Here is a 19,247-nt window from a genome sequence, read left to right as displayed (position 1 = left end):
GCTGAGTGGGTGGGGGAGATGAGGCACGCTGAGGCAGTGTTTGGATCTCCTCTGTGCTCACTGTGTGCTTTAATTGCACTTCGTTTGAATTAGCAGGAGGTCCGAGGGAAAGCCTGGCAGTCTGGAGTGCACGCACACACACACACACACACACTCGGGCTTCACATGTCTGTCTGGCTGTCTGTGCCAGTGAGGATCCTGGCATCGATCGTGTCATGGTATAAAGGGATTCAGGTCTCAGTGTTTGGCTGCGCTTCATACGAGACGCTCTCTCAGAAGGGAACAAACGCCGGACACCAAAGAGACGACACAAGGACGAGTCGACAGCGTCGCTCGGTTTAGCAAGAATCATGAATACGCTCAGAACTCAGACACGCTGTTGTGCTTTCGAGTGGACAAAAAGGTTTTTTCAATACGTGAAGGATTTATTTAAAAATGTTTTCCAGATATTAAAAAGGTTTTGTGTTTACACGGCCAAAGCTAAGGATTTTCAACCATTTAATCACTATTACTGTCACAGACACGACAGAATTGTAATAAAAAAATAATTTAAATGGAAGGAAGCAATCAAAGAATTATAAACGGCCTGCTCTCAGAGAGGAGTGGGGTTTTTTATGGCATTTGATAAAAGTCTAGACGCAGCAAAACATAAATACATAGATAGATGGATGGATGGGTGGATGGATAGACAGATAAGTACAGATACATAGCAACGAAATGCCGAAATGCAGAAATGCTTAGCGCTGCTAAGGTGAATAAACAGTTTCAATCATCTAAGATAAAGATTTCTTTTACTTTATGCTTCAATCTTTCAGTAGAAGAAAGTCTCAATTCACAAAACATTTAATAAGTGAAACAAAACAAAACAAAACAAAACATGCTAATCAACTGTTCCTTTATTGCATTTCCTTCGTGTCATAATTAAAAAATAAATGAATTAAAAATAAAAAAAGACATGTATTCCATGTATTATCTTCCAAAATTATCCATCTTGTTGTGCATTACATCTTTTTCTTTGTATTGTGTCTATTATGTAAGCAATGTTTTCTGTTTTAAGCGTTGTTCACATTTTATTAACTGAGAAAAAATTCGTTTTAACCAATAAAAAATGTAATTTAATTTAATTTAATTTAATGATTTAAATTAGTTAATTATTTAATCAAATCCCATTCATTAACTCTAAGATGTATTTTCTGTGAGGAAAAATAATGTAATTTAATGAAACTGAATAAAATGATTTAATTAAATGGCATTCGTCAACTCTAAGATGTATTTTCCGGCAGGTTTATAACATTCTAAAATATTTGCTGGATATTGGGATCGTTTATTTAGACATTTTTTCTCGTTTGTCTTTATGGGATTGTTTAAAACATGTTTGCTATGGAAACAAACAATTCAGGCTGAAGTTTGTTGGAGTGTTTTGTAGTCAGATGAAATGAAACATGAAACTCTTTGGCATTATGGACCGAAGGAAATAGGGTGAGGCTTTTAATAATAATAATAATAATAATAATAATAATAATAATAATAATAAACACAACCACATTTGTGAACTGTGAAGCACGGTGGTGGCAGCATCCATCATGCTCTTGGATGGACGTAACCTTTTTGAAACTATTCCTGAAAATAAAACAAAATATTCCTGTGCTTTAATAAGAGCTATGTTTATATTTAGCAGACGCTCTTACACAGAGCAACTTACATTTTTATCTCAGGTTCATGAGCAATGGGGGGTTAAGGGCCTTGCTCAGGGGCCCAGTAGTTACAGCTTAGTGGACCTGGGACTCGAACACACAACCTTCCAAGCAGTAGTCCAACAACTTAACCACTGAGCTACTACATCCCCTAAACATGGTACTAAATGCTAAATACAGTAGCTTCTGTATGACGGGAGAGAAAAAACCCTTTAGAATCCATGTGGTCATTAGGATCGACACGACACGGACATGACATCTCGCTATTCTCAACAAAATGTTCCGATTACCCAGCAGCCCCCGGGGCGTCCTGTCACCGAGACCCCGAGGCTGCAGCAGCAGTTTGCTTGTTATCCCCAAATTAGTTCTGCAGCCTTCACGAGGAACCTTCACACAGCCGTCATTCTTTCCTTTCATTATCCCTCCCTCGCTGCTTCGCTCTTCCTTCCATCCCCCTTCATTACAGCAAGCCGGCAGCCAAACCTGTGTATACCTCGTTCCTTCCTCATTCCTCCTACTTTCTTTCTCTTTTCTCTCATTATCCATCCCACGCTTCCCTCCAGTCTCTGCTTTAGACACCAACTTGTTGTCTGTTATTTAGCAGACAAATCTGACACGTCCATCACAGGAAGGCGGTTAGCGCAGGCGGTGTGTGGAGAAGTTCTCCCAGAAACACTTCCTGAAAATCCTGAAATCCGTCGGGGTCAGAGATAAACCCAGGGTGGATTAAAGGCCAGTGTGTGTGTGTGTGTGTGTGTGTGTGTGTAGTCAGCTATGGACAGAGTTTAATGGCCTAAATGCATTTTCCATAATACCAAAGTGCCTGCTCTCCCCCTGTTCATCCTTCAGCACTGTAATTTATTCAAAATGGACGTTAAAGAAGCTTGGGGTTTTTTTTCTGTCCAGCTGTAAATCTGTCCTCTAGAACTGTACAGCCGTCCAGAGCTCAGGAATGTGGGCATGGCCTGTTTTTTTTTGGGGGGGGGGTTTAGTTACGCTTCATGCTATATAGTATAAGCTCCAGGTTTTTTTATTTTAGATTAGCAGATTAGATTAGCAAAGCAATCTGTGTGTGTGTGTGTGTGTGTGTATTCGCTATGTACAGATTCACAAGAAGCACCAACGATCTCTGCTACATCCTGCCAAGCTTTATGTAACTTCATAATGTCTCTACAAGCTATAAAGGAGTTAAAAGGGTAAGAAGATTCGTGAGTCAAATAGTAAAAGTAAACTTATCTGAAATAAAAATTAAAGTTGTGTAAAAACTGAACACACAGTATATCGAAAACTAGGGAACAGTGTTGATTTCTCTTACTCGGATCGGACCGGAGTCGATTAATGAACAGAATAATGCGAAAGTGAATCAGTGAATCGGTGAATCGGTGACTCAGTGACTCTGTGTTCTACTACACTAATCCGCCTAGGTACACACTTTTCATTATTGATGACTTTGGCCTTTGAGGCTCAGTGACAGCAGCATGAATGATTAAATGCGCCTAAAGGGACGAGCTGCTAATTACCCCCAAAATGAGTGCAAGGTGAGCACCTGAGCTTAGCCACCTGTGCTGTTAGCTTAGCATCAGTCTAACATGAGCTTGATCAGTGGAGCTGATGTGGAAATGACAGTAACGAGCTTGGGGAATGTCCTGCATGTGCTGGAACAATCTGCATTATTATTATTATTATTATTAATATTGCTATTTATATTATATTGTAGTTGAAAAATAAATCAAGATGAGTAGCCGGTTCAAAGCATTTTTTATAAGCAGAGTAATTATTTTAAATAATTGTTAAGCATATGTATAATTAACTATTCATTACCAGTCATAAGGCATTATTCACACTGTTATAATTATTTAATTATTTATATTTTTTATATTATATATATATATATATATATATATATATATATATATATATATATATATACAGCTCTGGGAAAAAATAAGAAACCACTGCCCAATCTCCAGATTTGAACCCTATTGAAAACCTCTGGAATGTCATCAAGAGGAAGATGGATGGTGATCACAAAAATGGATGATGATCATAAACCATCAAGCAAAGCTGAGCTGAGTGATATAAAGTTCCCTAACAGCAATGTAAAAACTGGTGGAGAGCATGGAGCCAAAACACATGCAAATCGGGGTTATTCCACCAAATAGAAGAATTCATAGAAATGAATTCATAGAAATGAAGAATTCATAGAAATGATTTCTTAATGTTATTTAGCCAAAGCATTAACCCAATTTGTTTACAAATTATTTGCATTTTGTTTTATTTGAGTTATTAAAGCTCTGCAAAATACTGCATGATCTTGGGTTATTTTTTTAGAGTATTGTTATAAACTATAAATAACAATAGTTATATTTTGAATTTATGAGAAATATTGTCAGCAGTTCACAAAAAATGAAACAAAACTGTACATGAACCTGGAAGAAAAAAACAGAAGAAATATATCTTGCAGCGGTCTCTTTTTTTTTCCTGAGCTGTATGTGTGTATACATATATATATATATAGGCCTTCACTGGTGTCCTTCCTGAATTAATCCACCTCTATACCATCATTATGACGCCACGACAATAGATACTAATCAACCGTTAAATAGCAAAGTCAAAAAGAAATTAGTCTACAGTATTTCACACCTCACAAGGAATAGTCAGTTTTATTAAAGTCCGCCTTGAAAATGCATTTGTAAGGACGTCTGCGACCAAATCGATTTCATCTCCTCTGTCAGCCATTGTGAGTTAAAATATATATATTTTATTTAGTTTGTGCGGTTTGCTGCCTCTGACTACTCTGACTGATTGGAATTATCCAATCAAAGGACAGGAAATTGCTGATGTAATCGTATGCCTGCTAGATGGCCCCAGTGACACCAACTCGAAATTTGATTGGTTAATGGAACAATTTCATTGCCACTTATTTTAAGCTATGGGCGCCTGCACTATTGATTCTGATTTCTTTCACCCTGGCAACACATGATGTCAGCCACTGTCTGAAATATGATTGGATAAATATTCTTATCATAAATATACACTACTGGAAGCAGAGCAACCGAGAGAAAAGCTATGAAATGTAGAGAATAGACTATTGGGAATAATTTAATACACATTCATGGAAAAATATATTAAATATATTAAAATACAAGTCAGTGATTCAGATCACTGCTGTTTAGGCCAGCAGAGAAGGCCTTGCTGGCCCTGATGGTCCACCACTGATATATAAATAGACAGAATGAATTATAAGCACAGCTTATAAACCATTATAAGCATCCTTTGGTAATGGTGTTATAAAATGTTATAAGCACTACATTAAATTCATCAGGTTATAATTTTTAGTCCACAATAAATAACCTGTAATGCACATTTGCATAAATATTAATAACAATGTGTGTAATAAGTGCTTTATAAGATGTTATAAATACTGTCTGTTTATAGTATCACTATAACTGTGAGCTTTATAGAAAGTGTTTTTATTTATTTATTTATTTATTTATTTATTTATTTATTTATTTATTTATTTATTTATGTATTGGTTGATAAAGAAACAATTTAAGTTTGAAGGTTAAAGTGAAGGTTAGAAGTTCATCCAGTTGTTTAAATGGACATTTTTGTGTGTTATGGTAACTTTATGTAATAAACGATTGCAGATTCTCTCAAAAGGTGCCAATAAATTTGACATAAAACATAAAACATTATGAAAATAAGTAATGAAACCATCAGATTAAAAAGGCAAGGATTATTATTTAATTTTTTGGTATATATTCTAATTATTACAATATGTCACCTGACCTGCTAGAAGTATTTAATATGCTTAAATATAAATACATAATTTATCTATTATTCTTTTACTATTCAGTTTCTTAAAACCAACGAATGTCCTGAATGTCCACAGGTCAGCTGACGAAGATGGACTGAAGATCAGACATGAAGTTTTTCAAACTCAAGTAAAGAAAGGAAAAAGTAAAGAACTAAAAAATGAATGAAGAGAACTGGGCATGAATATATATTTATTATAATGTGATACTCACCGTAGGTTTGGAGATAGAAAGAGGAATCAGGAGAACAGGATCGATTGGCAGCGGACACTTTGTGTAAAGTAGAAACGTCCATAACAATGAGAGACACGGTCATTACAACACAGAGCAGAAACCTGAACCTGCAGCTCAACTCACAACCTGAGAGAGAGAGAGAGAGAGAGAGACAAAGAGACACAGAAAGAGACTCATTTCATTTAGCTTCATTTTATTTTATGTTATTTTTAATAAATATTTATTTATATATTTATTTTATTTTCTTTGATTCTGCAGCTGAGTGAGTCGGAGCTGAAATCGGGGTTATGTGTGATCATGGTGAAGATGGTGATGATGGTGATGATGATGATGGTGATGATGATGGTGATGATGGTGTTTGACACACTGACCTGAAAATGACCTGAATCAATCCCGAGAGTCGGCCATCATCCAGCCATCTAATCCCTATAACACACCACCACATGTCCAGTCTCTTTAACCTTCACACACACACACACACACACATTTCTGCATGAGAAGAGGGGCAAAAAGAGACAGGAAAGGGTAGCAAAGAGGGGGCAGAGGGTTGATAGAGGAGGCAGATGTTGATGTTGAGTGAATAGAAGGGAACAGGGGATGGAAGGTGGGTGGTGAGGGAGTTAAGAGGGTAACTGGTGGTGACTGGAAGGTTGAAGGGGGTAAATACATGGGCAGGAGGTTAATAGAGGGTAACAGGGTGGGAAAAGGGTTTGGCAGAAGGTAAACAGAGGGTGGCAGAGAGGGGACAAAAGGTCAAAGGAGGTGGCAAGGGGTGATAAGAGGGGCACAAGGGGTGAACAGAGGGTTGCAGGGGGAAGTAGAGTGTGATGGAGGGGTGGAGTGGGGAGGAAATGGATAGAGCATGGGTGGACTGAGTGGGGGCAAGAGGTGGAAAGGGGGCAGAAGGTTGAAAGTGGGGGCAGAAGGGGGAAAGGGGGAGAAGAAGATGGACAGAGGGGGGAGAAGGTGGAAAGTGGGGGCAGTATGTGGACAGGGGGGAGGAAGAAGGTGGAAAGTGGGGGCAAACGGTGGAAAGTGGGGGCAGAAGTTGGACAGAGGGGGCAGAAGGTGGAAAGTGGGAGAAGAAGGTGGAAAGTGGGGGCAAAAGGTGAAAAGAGGGGGCATTTCATGTGCTCACAGATTGTACTCACTGGGTAGTTTGATAAAAATCCGACAATCTGCATATTTTCTCAAAAATTCTGTTTGAAAACCGTTTCTCTCTCAAAACTTCTACAACAGTGACCCCGTGTGGCGGTTTGGAGTCAAAACACTTCTCCTTATTCAAGATCTGCTATTAAACTCATAATGAAGGAAGGAAGAAAAACTGCTGACTTCTGTAGCCTGTGTGTGGAGTGCACTACATCTCCATCTGAGACTGCTGTATATAGACCATCTATTTATTTATATCATTATATAATCCTGCATTTAAATGCTTTTTTATTCAAATAAGCAATATACACATGGATAAAATCATTGGCTTTTTTACAGAAAAATATTTTTTAATTTTTTACCCCCTGATGTTCTTTTTTTTTGTTTGTTTTTTTGTTTTTGTCAGATGTTACTGTGGTACACTGAAGTGTAATAACAAGCATTCCATAAGTGTCAATGGTTTTAATTCACAATTCCATGAAGTTTATGCTAAAAGTCCAAATATTTGCAGTGTTGACCCTTCTTTTTCAAGACCTCTGCATTTCGCCCTTTCATGTGGTCAATCAACTTGAACTGGACCTCATCCTGACTGATGGCTGCCCGTTCTTGCATAATCAAAGCCTGGAGTTTGTTAGGAATTTGTGGGTTTTTGTTTGTCCACCCGCCCCTTGAGGATTGACCGCAAGTTCTCAACAGGATGATTAATGGGATATTTGGAGCCAAAATTCTGGTGTTTTGTTCCCTGAGACACTTATTTATCACTTTTGCCTTATAGCGAAGAGCTTCAACATGCTGGAAAAGGCATTGTTCTTGGATGTTTGGGAGAAATTACTCTCGGAGGATGTTTTTGTACTATTCTTTGTGTTCTGAGGCAAAATTGTGAGTGAGGGCACTCCTTTGGCTGAGACACGACCCCACATGTGAACGGTCTCAGGATGATTTACTCTAGGCATGACACAGGACTGATGGTAGCGCTCACCTGGATGCCCCAAATAATCAGAAAGGGGATTCAATCAGAGAAAATGACTTGACTCCGGTCCTCGGCAGTCCAATCTCTGCTCCTTTTGCAGAATATCAGTCTGTCCCTGAAGTTTTTTCCTGGAGAGAAGTGGCTTCTTTGCTGTCCTTCTTGACACCAGGCCATCCTCTAAAAGTCTTCGTCTCACTCTGCATGCAGATTCCTGCCATTCCTGAGCTGAATCAACTTTAGGAGACGGTCCTGGTGCTTACTGGACTTTTTTGGGCACCCTTCTTCCCAACAATTGGACCTCTCTCCATGAAGTTCTTGATGATAAACGTTTGATTTAGGAGTTACCAGCAGCAATATCCTTGCCTGTGAATCCCTTTTTTTGTGCAAACCAATGAAGACTGCATGTATAAAAGTTTGAGCTGGACCCGACTATAGCCTACTTTGGCAGGCGTTTTCTATAATCATCCGCTAGATGGCGACAGCGGCCGTTTCACTCCAACACACGCGCGCATATGCAGCACAATTTTCCGCAGAGGAAGCGCGAGTTGCCCTGGGTAACATACTTCGGTCGGTTTCCAAATGACTTCCTGTTCCCTACATATGTGTCCTCGTGTAGCGTTTTTCTCGTCCACAGCGCGGCACTACGTAGTGCACTACAATAACAATATGGAGTTATTTAGGACGCAACCATGCGATATTTGATTTGAGCAGTGTTAGCTGAAGTCTGTGTTCATAATCCGTTTTGTCCTTAATTGCTAAAGGTAGGTTTTGTATTTTGTTCGTCTGCTTGACTTAATAATGTTAATTAATCTATTCACAGGTAGTTAACTAGACAGAATGACAAACTACTTCCGGTTGCTAACGTTACTGAGGCTGTCATTAACCACACTGTCATCTGGATGTGGCTGGTTATACATTTTTTCATTGGTTTGTTCGTAAATGTTAGCTAAAAAATCACAGATAGCTCATATAATATAAAATAATTACAATAAACTTCATAACTCGATAAAATAAATTGTGATTGAACGAATCTGTGAGATGAATGTTGACTAACCGTTTGAGAGTCGACTCTCATTTCTAAATAACCGTTTAGGAGTCGACACGATTTTCTATATAATCATTTGAGAGTCGACTCTCATTTCTGAATTTGGTAGTTTGGCTTCCAATTCTGAAAAGACTTTTTGGAGTCAACTCGCATGTCTGAAAAATCATTTGGGATCCGACTCACACTTCTGAATATCAATTAGGGAATCGACTCTCCTTCACACTGAAGAGCCGTTTGGGAGTCGACTCTCATTTCACAAACGGAACAGTCTATCATACAGACTGATCTGAATGATTCTTATCTTTTTTGTACTTTATCTAGAATCATGGAGCTTCTGCCCATCCTCTGCCCAGAAGATAAGCCTAGAGAAAAGCAGTGGTATGTACACACACACACACACATATATACCAGGTTTATTTCCCATCATAATCTGTCACGGCTGTGATTCAGTGCCTTTTTTCTTCTTTAAACCCTGCAGGTATGCTCTGGTGCCCAGAGGTGAGGCTCCTGGACTCAGCGTCGGTCACACCTGCATGTTCATACCTTCAGCCAGTGGGGGGAAAGGGCAGATCGTGATAGTCGGAGGGGCCAATCCAAGTGGCAGCTTTTCTCACTCCACCCTTATAAATCTCGGTAATGTCTCATCATAGTCATCCACAGCAATTGCCTCAGAAATTACTCTTTGGGAATTGTACTGGAATATGTTTTTAATTTCCCTGCGCTTGACATATCAGCTATACGAATCGATTCTACCTCGGTTGTATATCACACTGAATTAAAAACACTATTGCTTGATAAATGAAGGTGTTGCTTAATTGACTTAAGCAGTAAATATTCATTTAATCAATTTTTTAGACAGTCATGAATGGGACATTCCTGATTGGGAAGGCCTACAGGCGAGATATGAACACTGTAGCTTCGTGTCAGAGAGCGACCCTGAGAGTCTGTGGGTGTTCGGAGGAGCTGAGCAGAGCGCTAACCGCAACTGCGTTCAGGTTGTACACACCTCAGGTAATTCCTCTACTGTCTGGTGAGTGGATTCGGATGTAGGTTTGTATTATGAAGCTGTGTTTTTATGTTCCTGTGTACAGACAGCGCTCCATGGCGGACAGTGGAGGTGAAAGGGACACGCCCGAGCCCGAGGACGTACCACACTAACTCGGCGTGTGTCAGGGACAGACTGTTTGTCTTCTCTGGTGGAGAGACGGGGTCCACGCCGGTGACTGACCCCCAGGTGCACGTCTTTAACACAGGTCTCTTTTTTTGCATAAAACTATCTGTCTGTACACTTATGTACTTGTTGATGATTTGCTCACAAAATGCATTTGTCTTTAGAGAAACTAATGAGTGTAGCAGAGCTTATTACCAGCATATTATCACAATATCAAGAACACTAAATGTCAAGGATCATCCACACTGTTATTATATCACCATTATCCCTGCTGTAGGTCTTGAAATGTTTTACATTTTTGCCCTTAGTGAAAGAAAGATATCAGCTGCTGGACTTTATACACCTTGCAGTTAATAAAATAAATCATTCTGCATATGTTTCTCTCTTTAAAGTAACCTGCACATGGTCACAGCCAGAAAGCAAAGGAAAGCCTCCCTCACCACGGCACGGTCATGTGATCATAGCCGTCGGATCCATCATCTACATCCACGGAGGGATGGCAGGAGAGAAGTTCCACTCTGATATGTTCTCTCTGGACACAGGTACACTGCTTCACACTTTCTTTCTTTCACTCACTGGATACGTTTAACCAATCTGTGGTGGTTTTATACTTTACTGTGTTCCTCAGAGAGTATGACATGGGAGCGGGTGAAGGCTAAAGGAGACATTCCTCCAGGAACAGCAGCTCACTCCGCCGTGGCTTTGGGCAGAAACGTTTATATTTTCGGAGGGATGACGGCAGAAGGAGCGAGCAATTCAATGTACAAGTTTCAGACTGGTATGTACACGCAAATACACTATTGCCCTTAGTTCCAGTGGAAGGAACTCTTAATGCTTCAGCTTCATACCAAACAAACAAATCAAAATACCAACATGAGTGCCCAAAGCAAGGTCCATAAAGACATGGATGAGTGAGTTTGGTGTGGATGAACTTGACTGGCCTGCACAGAGTCCTGACCTCAACCCCATAGAACACCTTTGGGATGAATTAGAGTGGAGACTGTGAGCCAGACCTTCTCGTCCAACATCAGTGCCTGACCTCACAAATGCACTTCTAGAGGAACAGTCAAAAATTCCCATAAACACACTCCTAAACCTTGTGGAAAGCTCAAAGGTGTTCTATCAGGTGTAAGCTGAAGCATTAAGAGTTCCTTTCACTGGACCTAAGTGGCCAAGCCCAACCAAATAATGGGTAAAAACCAATAATGCTCATCATAAATTTGCATGAATTATAATAATAATTGAATCTGAGCCTCTCAAATATAAAACAAATATCGCTGAAGATTAAGAAAGCGCACCTTGTCTTGTCTGAGAGTTAGTGAGCGGATTAAATTACAAGAAAATGTACAAGATGCAAAGAAAAGCCTTATTTCTGAAACAAACATATGTGACAGTTTCAGACTACAATGAGGAGACACTTGAACAAAAATAGACTGTAGTCAAGTTGGGGGAAAAAAATCATTATACAGAACCATCCCATGAATTTTACAGAATTTGTAGTGATAATGAACAGGAAATTTGTGCAAAATTGATGGCAAAATAAATCATATCACTTTATTTAAAAAAAAGCTAGAAAGCTTGCATGTATCAGGGGCAGGGGAATCACATTCAAGCTCATCATCATTGAGACTCTTTGAAAAGGACTTTCTAACAGAAAGAAAAGGCAGCTGGAAATTCTGCTGGGGATGTGTACACGTACACGCAGAACCATATACATAACACTATACCTGCAGTTATACTGAGAACACAAACAGCAGTAATCAAAATTACACTCCTCTTATCACAGACAAACAACGCTGGACTCTGATGAAATTTGAAGGTGACCTTCCACCAAACCGACTGGACCACTCCATGTGCATTGTGCCTTGGGCAGAAAGGACAGACGCCGGTGTTGAGGAGAAAGGGGAAAGCCACGAGGGGGAAGTAAAGCATCTGTGCTTTGTATTCGGAGGCATGGATACTCAGGGGCTTATTTTCAACGATTGTCTAGTCACAGTGTTAACATGATGATCTTTAAGTACTTTTATTTTTATAATAAACACAAAACTCTCGACTAAACCCTGTGTCTGATAACGGTGTGTTTAAAAATGTATTTATCAATGATGAAAGGTGGGTAAACCTGTAAATGATTCAAATAATGACCTTATTAGAAGAGACTTGAGACTGAGAGCAAAAAAAAATTAATTTTAATATATAGATATTAGATTGAGTTTTTTTAAAATGTAGTTATTTTTAGCAGACTTTATTTTACCATGAGCACCATTTTAAGTAGCAGTTATCAGTGCAGATGTTACCCATGTCAGAAATGTTCCGTATGCTGAGTAGAAAGTATCACATGTAAAAGGGTACTCAGTTTGAGGAAAGGTAACATAATATGGAAAAATTTGGAAAAGTCTGGAATTTTATTTTACAGTGAGACAAAGACAGTTAAAAAAAAGAAAAAGATGAAAGGTTTGTTATGGCACCAGAGCAATGACGACACACAGCGAGTAGTTTTGTATCAAATGTTTATTCCCATGAGGTTTCAGTAGAAACATTACATTTGCCAGATTTAAATAAATAACTTGAGTTTGTGAACAATGATGTTTACCCAGGACCCAACACACCCACTGAAGTCTAACCCCACCCACCCCAAATCCCACCCTAATCGCAGAACTCCTCTCCAACTGCCTGAGAACAGCAGCAAGCCTCAATCCAGGCTAACTAAATCTCCACCTCAGTGAAGAGCAACATCTTACGCTCTCTCTAAATGCTCCAAGTCCTTTCCAGAAGAAAATTATGGTTTTATGGTTGCCCCACCCCTTTATACCTTCCCTCACAATTGTCCATCAAATCCAGCAATTATGTACATCTGTCCTCTTTTTCCCCCCAGAGAGGGTAAGGGCATATCAGGGAGGCTGATAGGAGGAAAAAAAAACCAAAGAGCTTCAAAATGGAATCACGCTACGGCCTACAACTCATCCTTCTCATCATCGCCACCCTCTTCTGGTGGTGGACCGCCTGCGCTACCGTACAGCTTGCTGATGATCGGTTGGACGATTTCTTCCAGCTCTTTCTTTTTGGCCTGGAAGTCTTCGAGGTCGGCATCTTGGTGGGACTCGAGCCACTCGATCTTTTCCTCCACGGCTTTTTCAATGGTCTCCTTGTCCTCAGAAGACAGCTTGCCTCCCAGCTTCTCCTTGTCTCCTATCTGGTTCTTGAGTGAGTAGGCGTAGCTCTCAAGCTCGTTGCGGGAGTCGATGCGCTCTTTCAGCTTCTTGTCTTCATCAGCAAAGCGTTCAGCATCATTCACCATGCGCTCGATGTCTTCGGGTGTCAACCGGTTCTGGTCATTGGTGATGGTGATCTTGTTCTTGTTGCCTGTGCCCTTGTCTTCAGCAGTGACTCGAAGGATGCCATTGACGTCGATTTCAAATGTGACTTCGATCTGAGGAACGCCGCGGGGTGCTGGAGGGATGCCTGTGAGGTCAAAGGTGCCCAGAAGGTGGTTGTCTTTCGTCAGAGGACGCTCACCTGGGAGGAAAGAAAAAAATGAATTTATTAAAAACTAATCAAAACAGAATTTTTTTTTTTTTTTTTAAAGTTCACAGTAAATAATTTTTCAACCTTACCTTCATAAACTTTAATGGTGACAGTTGGCTGGTTGTCAGAAGCAGTAGAGAAGATCTGAGACTTCTTGGTGGGCACAACTGTATTCCTGGGGATCAGTTTGGTCATCACTCCTCCAACAGTCTCAATACCAAGAGTCAGAGGGCACACGTCCAAAAGCACAATGTTTCCTGTGGATGCGATCAAACATTAGCCTAATGCCACTTTTTTAAAAGAGGGGTTTAACGACAAATTTATTGAGAATTTTCCAACGCTCACCTGTATCTTCCTCTCCAGACAGCACACCAGCCTGCACAGCAGCTCCATAAGCCACAGCTTCATCAGGGTTGATGCCTCTGGATGGCTCTTTGCCATTGAAGAACTCTTTCACCAGCTGCTGGATCTTGGGGATACGAGTGGAGCCACCCACAAGGACGATCTCGTGGATGTCGGACTTCTTCAGGTCAGAGTCTTCCAGTACTTTCTGCACGGGCTTCATGGTGGAGCGGAACAGATCCTGTGATAAAAGAAAAAAAAAAATATTAACGCTTAAATTAAAGCAAGTTTCACATGCTGAATAAAGTGTGAGAGACTGCAGAAGACTCTTACCATGTTGAGCTCTTCAAACTTGGCACGGGTGAGAGTCTCAGAGAAGTCCTCACCCTCGAAAAAGGACTCGATCTCGATGCGGGCCTGGTGCTGAGAGGAAAGGGCTCTCTTGGCCTTCTCGACCTCACGGCGCAACTTCTGTACAGCACGGCTGTCCTTACGCACATCCTTTCCGGTCTTCTTCTTGTACAGCTTGATGAAGTGATCCATGACGCGCTGGTCAAAGTCTTCACCACCAAGATGAGTGTCTCCATTGGTGGCCACCACTTCGAAGACGCCGTTATCGATGGTCAGCAGGGACACGTCGAAGGTACCACCACCAAGGTCAAATACCAAGATGTTCTTCTCGCCGTCCTTCTTGTCCAGACCGTAGGCGATGGCAGCAGCAGTTCTGCAATGACATTAACGGAAATTTGAGTAACAGTATTTCAGCAAAATAAATGATAGAATACTGGATCTTTCTAGACGAATTTAGATGATGTGGAATGGCTTACGGCTCATTGATGATTCTCATCACATTCAGACCAGCAATAGTACCGGCATCCTTAGTGGCCTGGCGCTGAGCATCATTAAAGTAGGCAGGGACAGTGACCACAGCATGTGTAACAGGCTTTCCCAGGTAAGCCTCTGCAGTTTCCTTCATCTTAGTAAGCACCATGGCGGAGATCTCCTCAGGGGCGAAGGTCTTCAACTGACCGACTCCAACCTCAACCTGAATATGAGGCTTGGACTTCTTCTCGAGAACCTAGAATTGTTCAAATAAAAGTGCTGGTCAAGCACAGGAGTCCTCAACAACATTTTTACAGTTCATAACATGGATAACAGACATAAGCACCCACCTTGAAAGGGAAATATTTGATGTCCTGCTGCACAGAGGAGTCACCCCATGTACGGCCGATCAGCCTCTTGGCATCGAAGATCGTGTTTTCGGGGTTGGAGGTGAGCTGATTCTTGGCGGCGTCTCCAATCAGACGCTCTCCCTCGCTGGTGAAGGCCACATAGGATGGAGTGATGCGGTTACCCTGGTCGTTGGCGATGATCTCAACACGACCATTCTTGAACACGCCGACACTGAACAGATACAAATTGATTTTAGATACAATTCATCTAATCAAATAAATAGTATAGACTAAAAAAAAAACAAACAAGCACGCTCACCAGGAGTATGTTGTGCCAAGGTCGATGCCCACTACTGTGCCGACATTTTCCTTCTTGTCGTCATCGTCAGCATACACACAGCCGACCACCAGCAGACACAGGCCCAGTAACCTCATTTTGGTATAAATGTCTGATCCCAGTTCACTGTTAAAGAATAAAACAGACATGAATTAAATTACAGTAAAACTAACAGCAGGTGCCGCCCTGAAATCACGTGGGTTTAGCCACAACGCGAGAGGAAAAAAAACTACCCATACACCACTAAAATTAACATTAAATACATTTTTATAGAAATGCATTCTACCTACTTAACTGTGCATTAACAAGCTCGGATCACGAGCTGTCAAAAAATGTTTATAATAGAACGCAAGACGCGAAAATTTGCATTGCAAAAGCTAGCAAAGCAGCTGCATGGTTATAAAGCCACCGTGCTACTATGCAAGTTAACCTAGCAAAAATAATAGCACTTGGGGATATTGATTAATTGTTAATAATCAAAATACTCGTTTAACAACGAACAAGCTTTTCTAACTTGACTTTTCTCCCTCCGGACACAAGCTAAGCTAAGCTAAGCTAAGCTAAGCTAAGCTACTTGCGTGCTAACATCCCGTTAGCAGACATGGAAAACGCTAGAATGTGCGCGAGACCAATTGGAAACTGTGATTTTAACCACTTATCAGTGCAATACCAATTATATTCAAATTATAACTGATCAGTTATACGACCTTTACGTCTCAAAAAACAAAAGTTATAACGCTGTTATAATTTTTTAACACTTTTCTCCTTCTAATGTTAGCTCAGCGTTACACGTTCACGTATCTACCGGTAAGTAAAATATATCTATATTTATTGCAAATGCAGAAAGCTTACCGTAAATATTGTAGATGATTAAACTGAAGCAATAATGAGCCGTACGGCGTTTACTGAGAATCCGTTAACACAGTGTTCTCTCTCTCTATCTCTCTCTTTGCACACTGACTCCGTGAATTCTCTTCGTGTCGCTGTATGAAATGAAATGGGATGAATGACGGCGCCTGTATATAAGCTGTCACCGCTTTCCCGTCGTGGAGGCTCGCGATTGGTCCATGTGCATCTCGTTGGAAGACGTTGATTGGCTGAGACCGGCACGCTGGCCTTTCCTCATTGGCACACGTACCGGTGTGTGTGGCGTCACGACAAGGCGATAAGCTGCGCTGTGATTGGACAGCGCGTAGGCCATTTTCTTAAAGATGCGGAAGATGGGCTTTTACGTGAGAACCAGAAAACCAGAAAAATTGTGGTTAAGACGTCTAAACCACAGATTAGTGATATATCTGTATATATAATACTTAGGTAAACACTGACATGAGTAAAAAATAAACATTGATATACAATTAACATTGACTTATATAGAATAAATGTAGTATTATTTTCATTCTTAAGGCAACAATACTATACACCGATCAGGCATAACATTATGACCAGTGCCAGGTGAAGTGAATGAGACTGATGATCTCCTCATCATGGCACCTGTTAGTCAGTGGGTGGGATATATTAGACAGCAAGTGTCTCAAAGTCGATGTGTTAGAAGCAGGAAAAATGGGCAAGTGTAAGGATTTGAGCGAGTTTGACGAAGGGTCAAATTGTGATGGCTAGACCACTGGATCAGTGCATCTCCAAAACTGCAGCTCTTGTGGGGTGTTCCCGGTCTGCAGTGCTCAGTATCTATCAAAAGTGGTCCAAGGAAGGAACAGTGGTGAACCGGCGATAGGGTCATTGATGTATGTTGTGAGCAAAGGCTGGCTTGTGTGATTTGATCCAACAGACAATCTACTGTTGCTCAAACTGCTGAAGAAGTTAATGATGGTTCTGATAGAAAGGTGTCAGAATACACAGTGCATGACAGGTCAGGGCTGTTTTCGCAGTAAAAGGGGACCACTCCCTTTGGGATGAATAAAGTATCTATCTATCTATCTATCTATCTATCTATCTATCTATCTATCTATCTATCTATCTATCTACCAACACAATATTAGGCAGGTGGTCATAAAGTTATGCCTGGTCAGTGTATGTGATACTACAGAATTTTCTACTATAACACTTTGATTAATAAGGCCGTGACATTATATCTGATTATATTTGATCTGCTACAGTATTATCCCATTTGATTTAATAATCCCTGATCGATATGTGAACAACTTTGCTAAGAATCTGGTGATGAACGATTACAATGTAGAGAACGACTAATTTAAGTATCAGCATTTCAACCCATCCTGTTATCCGTCTAAATTATCCGTCCATTTTCTATACCCACTTTATTCCTAATTAGGGTCACAGGGATCTGCTGGAGCCTATCCCAGCACACATTGGGCGAAAGGCAGGGGTACACCCTGGACAGGTCGCCAGTCCATCACAGGGCCACGCATAGACCTGTCTAAATTATTTACACATCACAAAAATATATTAATAATTATTTCCACACAAATTCTAAATCAATTTATAAACAATTATATTAATGTGATAAATGTTAAATTAACATTGATATATAAAACTATGACATAGCAATAGTGTACATACTGTATGCATTATATGTATATGTATATATATATATGTATATGTATGCATTATATGTATATGTATGTGACTTGTAATTAACTTGAATTAAATTTCAAGTGGCCTGCCAGTCAATAATAACCATCCATCCCAGTGACCTGATGCAACAAGAAAGAAACTGTGATTGTAGGTTACATCAGATATTTACATAAGCCAGAGGTTTCCTGATCGTGACTCATTTATCATCAGAATGATTCATGCATCCAGTGGACTCACCTACCTTTTTGATATTTTAGTCTTGGCTGAGTAATCAGTTGATGATTCATGTGTAAAAACATGTATGATGAAAATAAAGTCATTAGAGTGTAATTGTTTGTATGATGTCCTCAGTAGTCATACAGTCAGGGCAGGGTCAGAGTTAGTCTCGGGGAACACTGGGCACAAAACAGGAATACACCCTGAATGGAAACATCAGTATATCACAGGACAACCTTCATAGTAGTAAATGTAATTTTATAATATTCTGATAAATGAAAACAATTCAGATAATAGGAGAAAAACGATTTATTGTTAGAGAATCAAAATAAAATTTGATTAGATTAGATTTTATTGTAGAGTACAAAAGTGCTTTATGGAATGAGGTTTTACTAAAAAAAATCATAATTCTTACAGATACTGAGAAGTAAGATTTACACATATATATTTTATTTATTTATTACATTTTTAATAAAAAAATGCTAATATTTTTGTTTGGAGATTATTTGTTTAGAAATTGTAAAGTCCTATATATTTATACGTATCATTGTAGAGATAACCTCAGACAATAGGAAGCTCCTGGAATATTGAACAGGTCCTTGTGTGAATGATCTGTTACTATAGAAATGATGACATATTAGATTAATATTAAATTCTATAGCATTAAAAACACCTTCTGACAGAAGCAAGAATTCAGGAGTTAACCAAATGGCTGAATGCCTTTACTTAGACCTGTGTAAGTATTAGTCTCTGTATGTACAGCATCAGGATGTGTGATTAAAGGTGGAGGTTGATTGATCTGTTTAGCAAAATAAAATTATAAAAAAAAGTTATAGTAGTCGTTAATATAAGCCCTATTTAGTGCACTGAGTTAGATAGATAAGCTATTAGATAGATTGATAGAAATTTGGTGGTGCAATATGTAGTGTTGCTACCTCACAGTTTCCAGGGTTCAGCTCGGGTTGATGTCTGAGTTTTGTGCCCTCGTTTTTTTTTTTTTTTTGATTTCCTCCCACCTCCCAAA

At 39.9% G+C, this 19,247-nt stretch overlaps 2 protein-coding genes across 3 annotated transcripts; one reads left to right on the top strand and one right to left on the bottom strand.

The window, feature by feature from the left end:
- The first annotated feature begins 8,505 nt into the window (after positions 1–8,505).
- On the top strand, positions 8,506–12,153 carry rabepk (Rab9 effector protein with kelch motifs). Of its 2 annotated transcripts, XM_058383209.1 has the most exons (8): positions 8,506–8,626; positions 9,232–9,288; positions 9,389–9,543; positions 9,766–9,921; positions 10,002–10,163; positions 10,474–10,623; positions 10,710–10,859; positions 11,868–12,152. In XM_058383209.1, exons 2-8 carry the CDS (start codon positions 9,236–9,238, stop codon positions 12,086–12,088), a joined length of 1,047 nt encoding a protein of 348 aa, XP_058239192.1. In that variant the 5' UTR covers positions 8,506–8,626; positions 9,232–9,235; the 3' UTR covers positions 12,089–12,152. The 2 variants fall into 2 exon arrangements, with proteins under 2 accessions (XP_058239192.1, XP_058239193.1); XM_058383210.1 differs by lacking the exon at positions 8,506–8,626 and having other exon boundaries at positions 9,233–9,288; positions 11,868–12,153.
- An 836-nt stretch (positions 12,154–12,989) lies between these two features.
- On the bottom strand, positions 12,990–16,468 carry hspa5 (heat shock protein 5). The gene is made up of 8 exons (XM_058383208.1): positions 16,307–16,468; positions 15,437–15,580; positions 15,118–15,349; positions 14,773–15,023; positions 14,279–14,669; positions 13,949–14,186; positions 13,693–13,860; positions 12,990–13,594 (listed from the first exon to the last, which is right to left on the bottom strand). Exons 2-8 carry the CDS (start codon positions 15,550–15,552, stop codon positions 13,032–13,034), a joined length of 1,959 nt encoding a protein of 652 aa, XP_058239191.1. The 5' UTR covers positions 15,553–15,580; positions 16,307–16,468; the 3' UTR covers positions 12,990–13,031.
- Positions 16,469–19,247: the final 2,779 nt, after the last annotated feature.

Source organism: Hemibagrus wyckioides, linkage group LG28 (assembly GCF_019097595.1).
Source record: "Hemibagrus wyckioides isolate EC202008001 linkage group LG28, SWU_Hwy_1.0, whole genome shotgun sequence".
In the NCBI taxonomy this organism is placed as follows: Eukaryota; Metazoa; Chordata; class Actinopteri; order Siluriformes; family Bagridae; genus Hemibagrus; species Hemibagrus wyckioides.
The sequence above is the reverse complement of the archived record's forward strand: the minus strand, read 5'-3'. Positions and strand labels throughout refer to the sequence as shown.

What these genes read in the sequence shown, in the direction of transcription:
- rabepk (XM_058383210.1), top strand. Translation starts at nt 9,236, where the DNA reads ATGGAGCTTCTGCCCATCCTCTGCCCAGAAGATAAGCCTAGAGAAAAG. An exon ending in AAGCCTAGAGAAAAGCAGTG is followed by an intron (nt 9,289 to 9,388) that starts GTATGTACACAC and finishes TAAACCCTGCAG; the next exon opens with GTATGCTCTGGTGCCCAGAG. An exon ending in GGTGCACGTCTTTAACACAG is followed by an intron (nt 10,164 to 10,473) that starts GTCTCTTTTTTT and finishes CTCTCTTTAAAG; the next exon opens with TAACCTGCACATGGTCACAG.
- hspa5 (XM_058383208.1), bottom strand. Translation starts at nt 15,552, where the DNA reads ATGAGGTTACTGGGCCTGTGTCTGCTGGTGGTCGGCTGTGTGTATGCT. An exon ending in ATGAGAATCATCAATGAGCC is followed by an intron (nt 14,670 to 14,772) that starts GTAAGCCATTCC and finishes ATGTCATTGCAG; the next exon opens with AACTGCTGCTGCCATCGCCT. An exon ending in AGTTTGAAGAGCTCAACATG is followed by an intron (nt 14,187 to 14,278) that starts GTAAGAGTCTTC and finishes CTTTTATCACAG; the next exon opens with GATCTGTTCCGCTCCACCAT.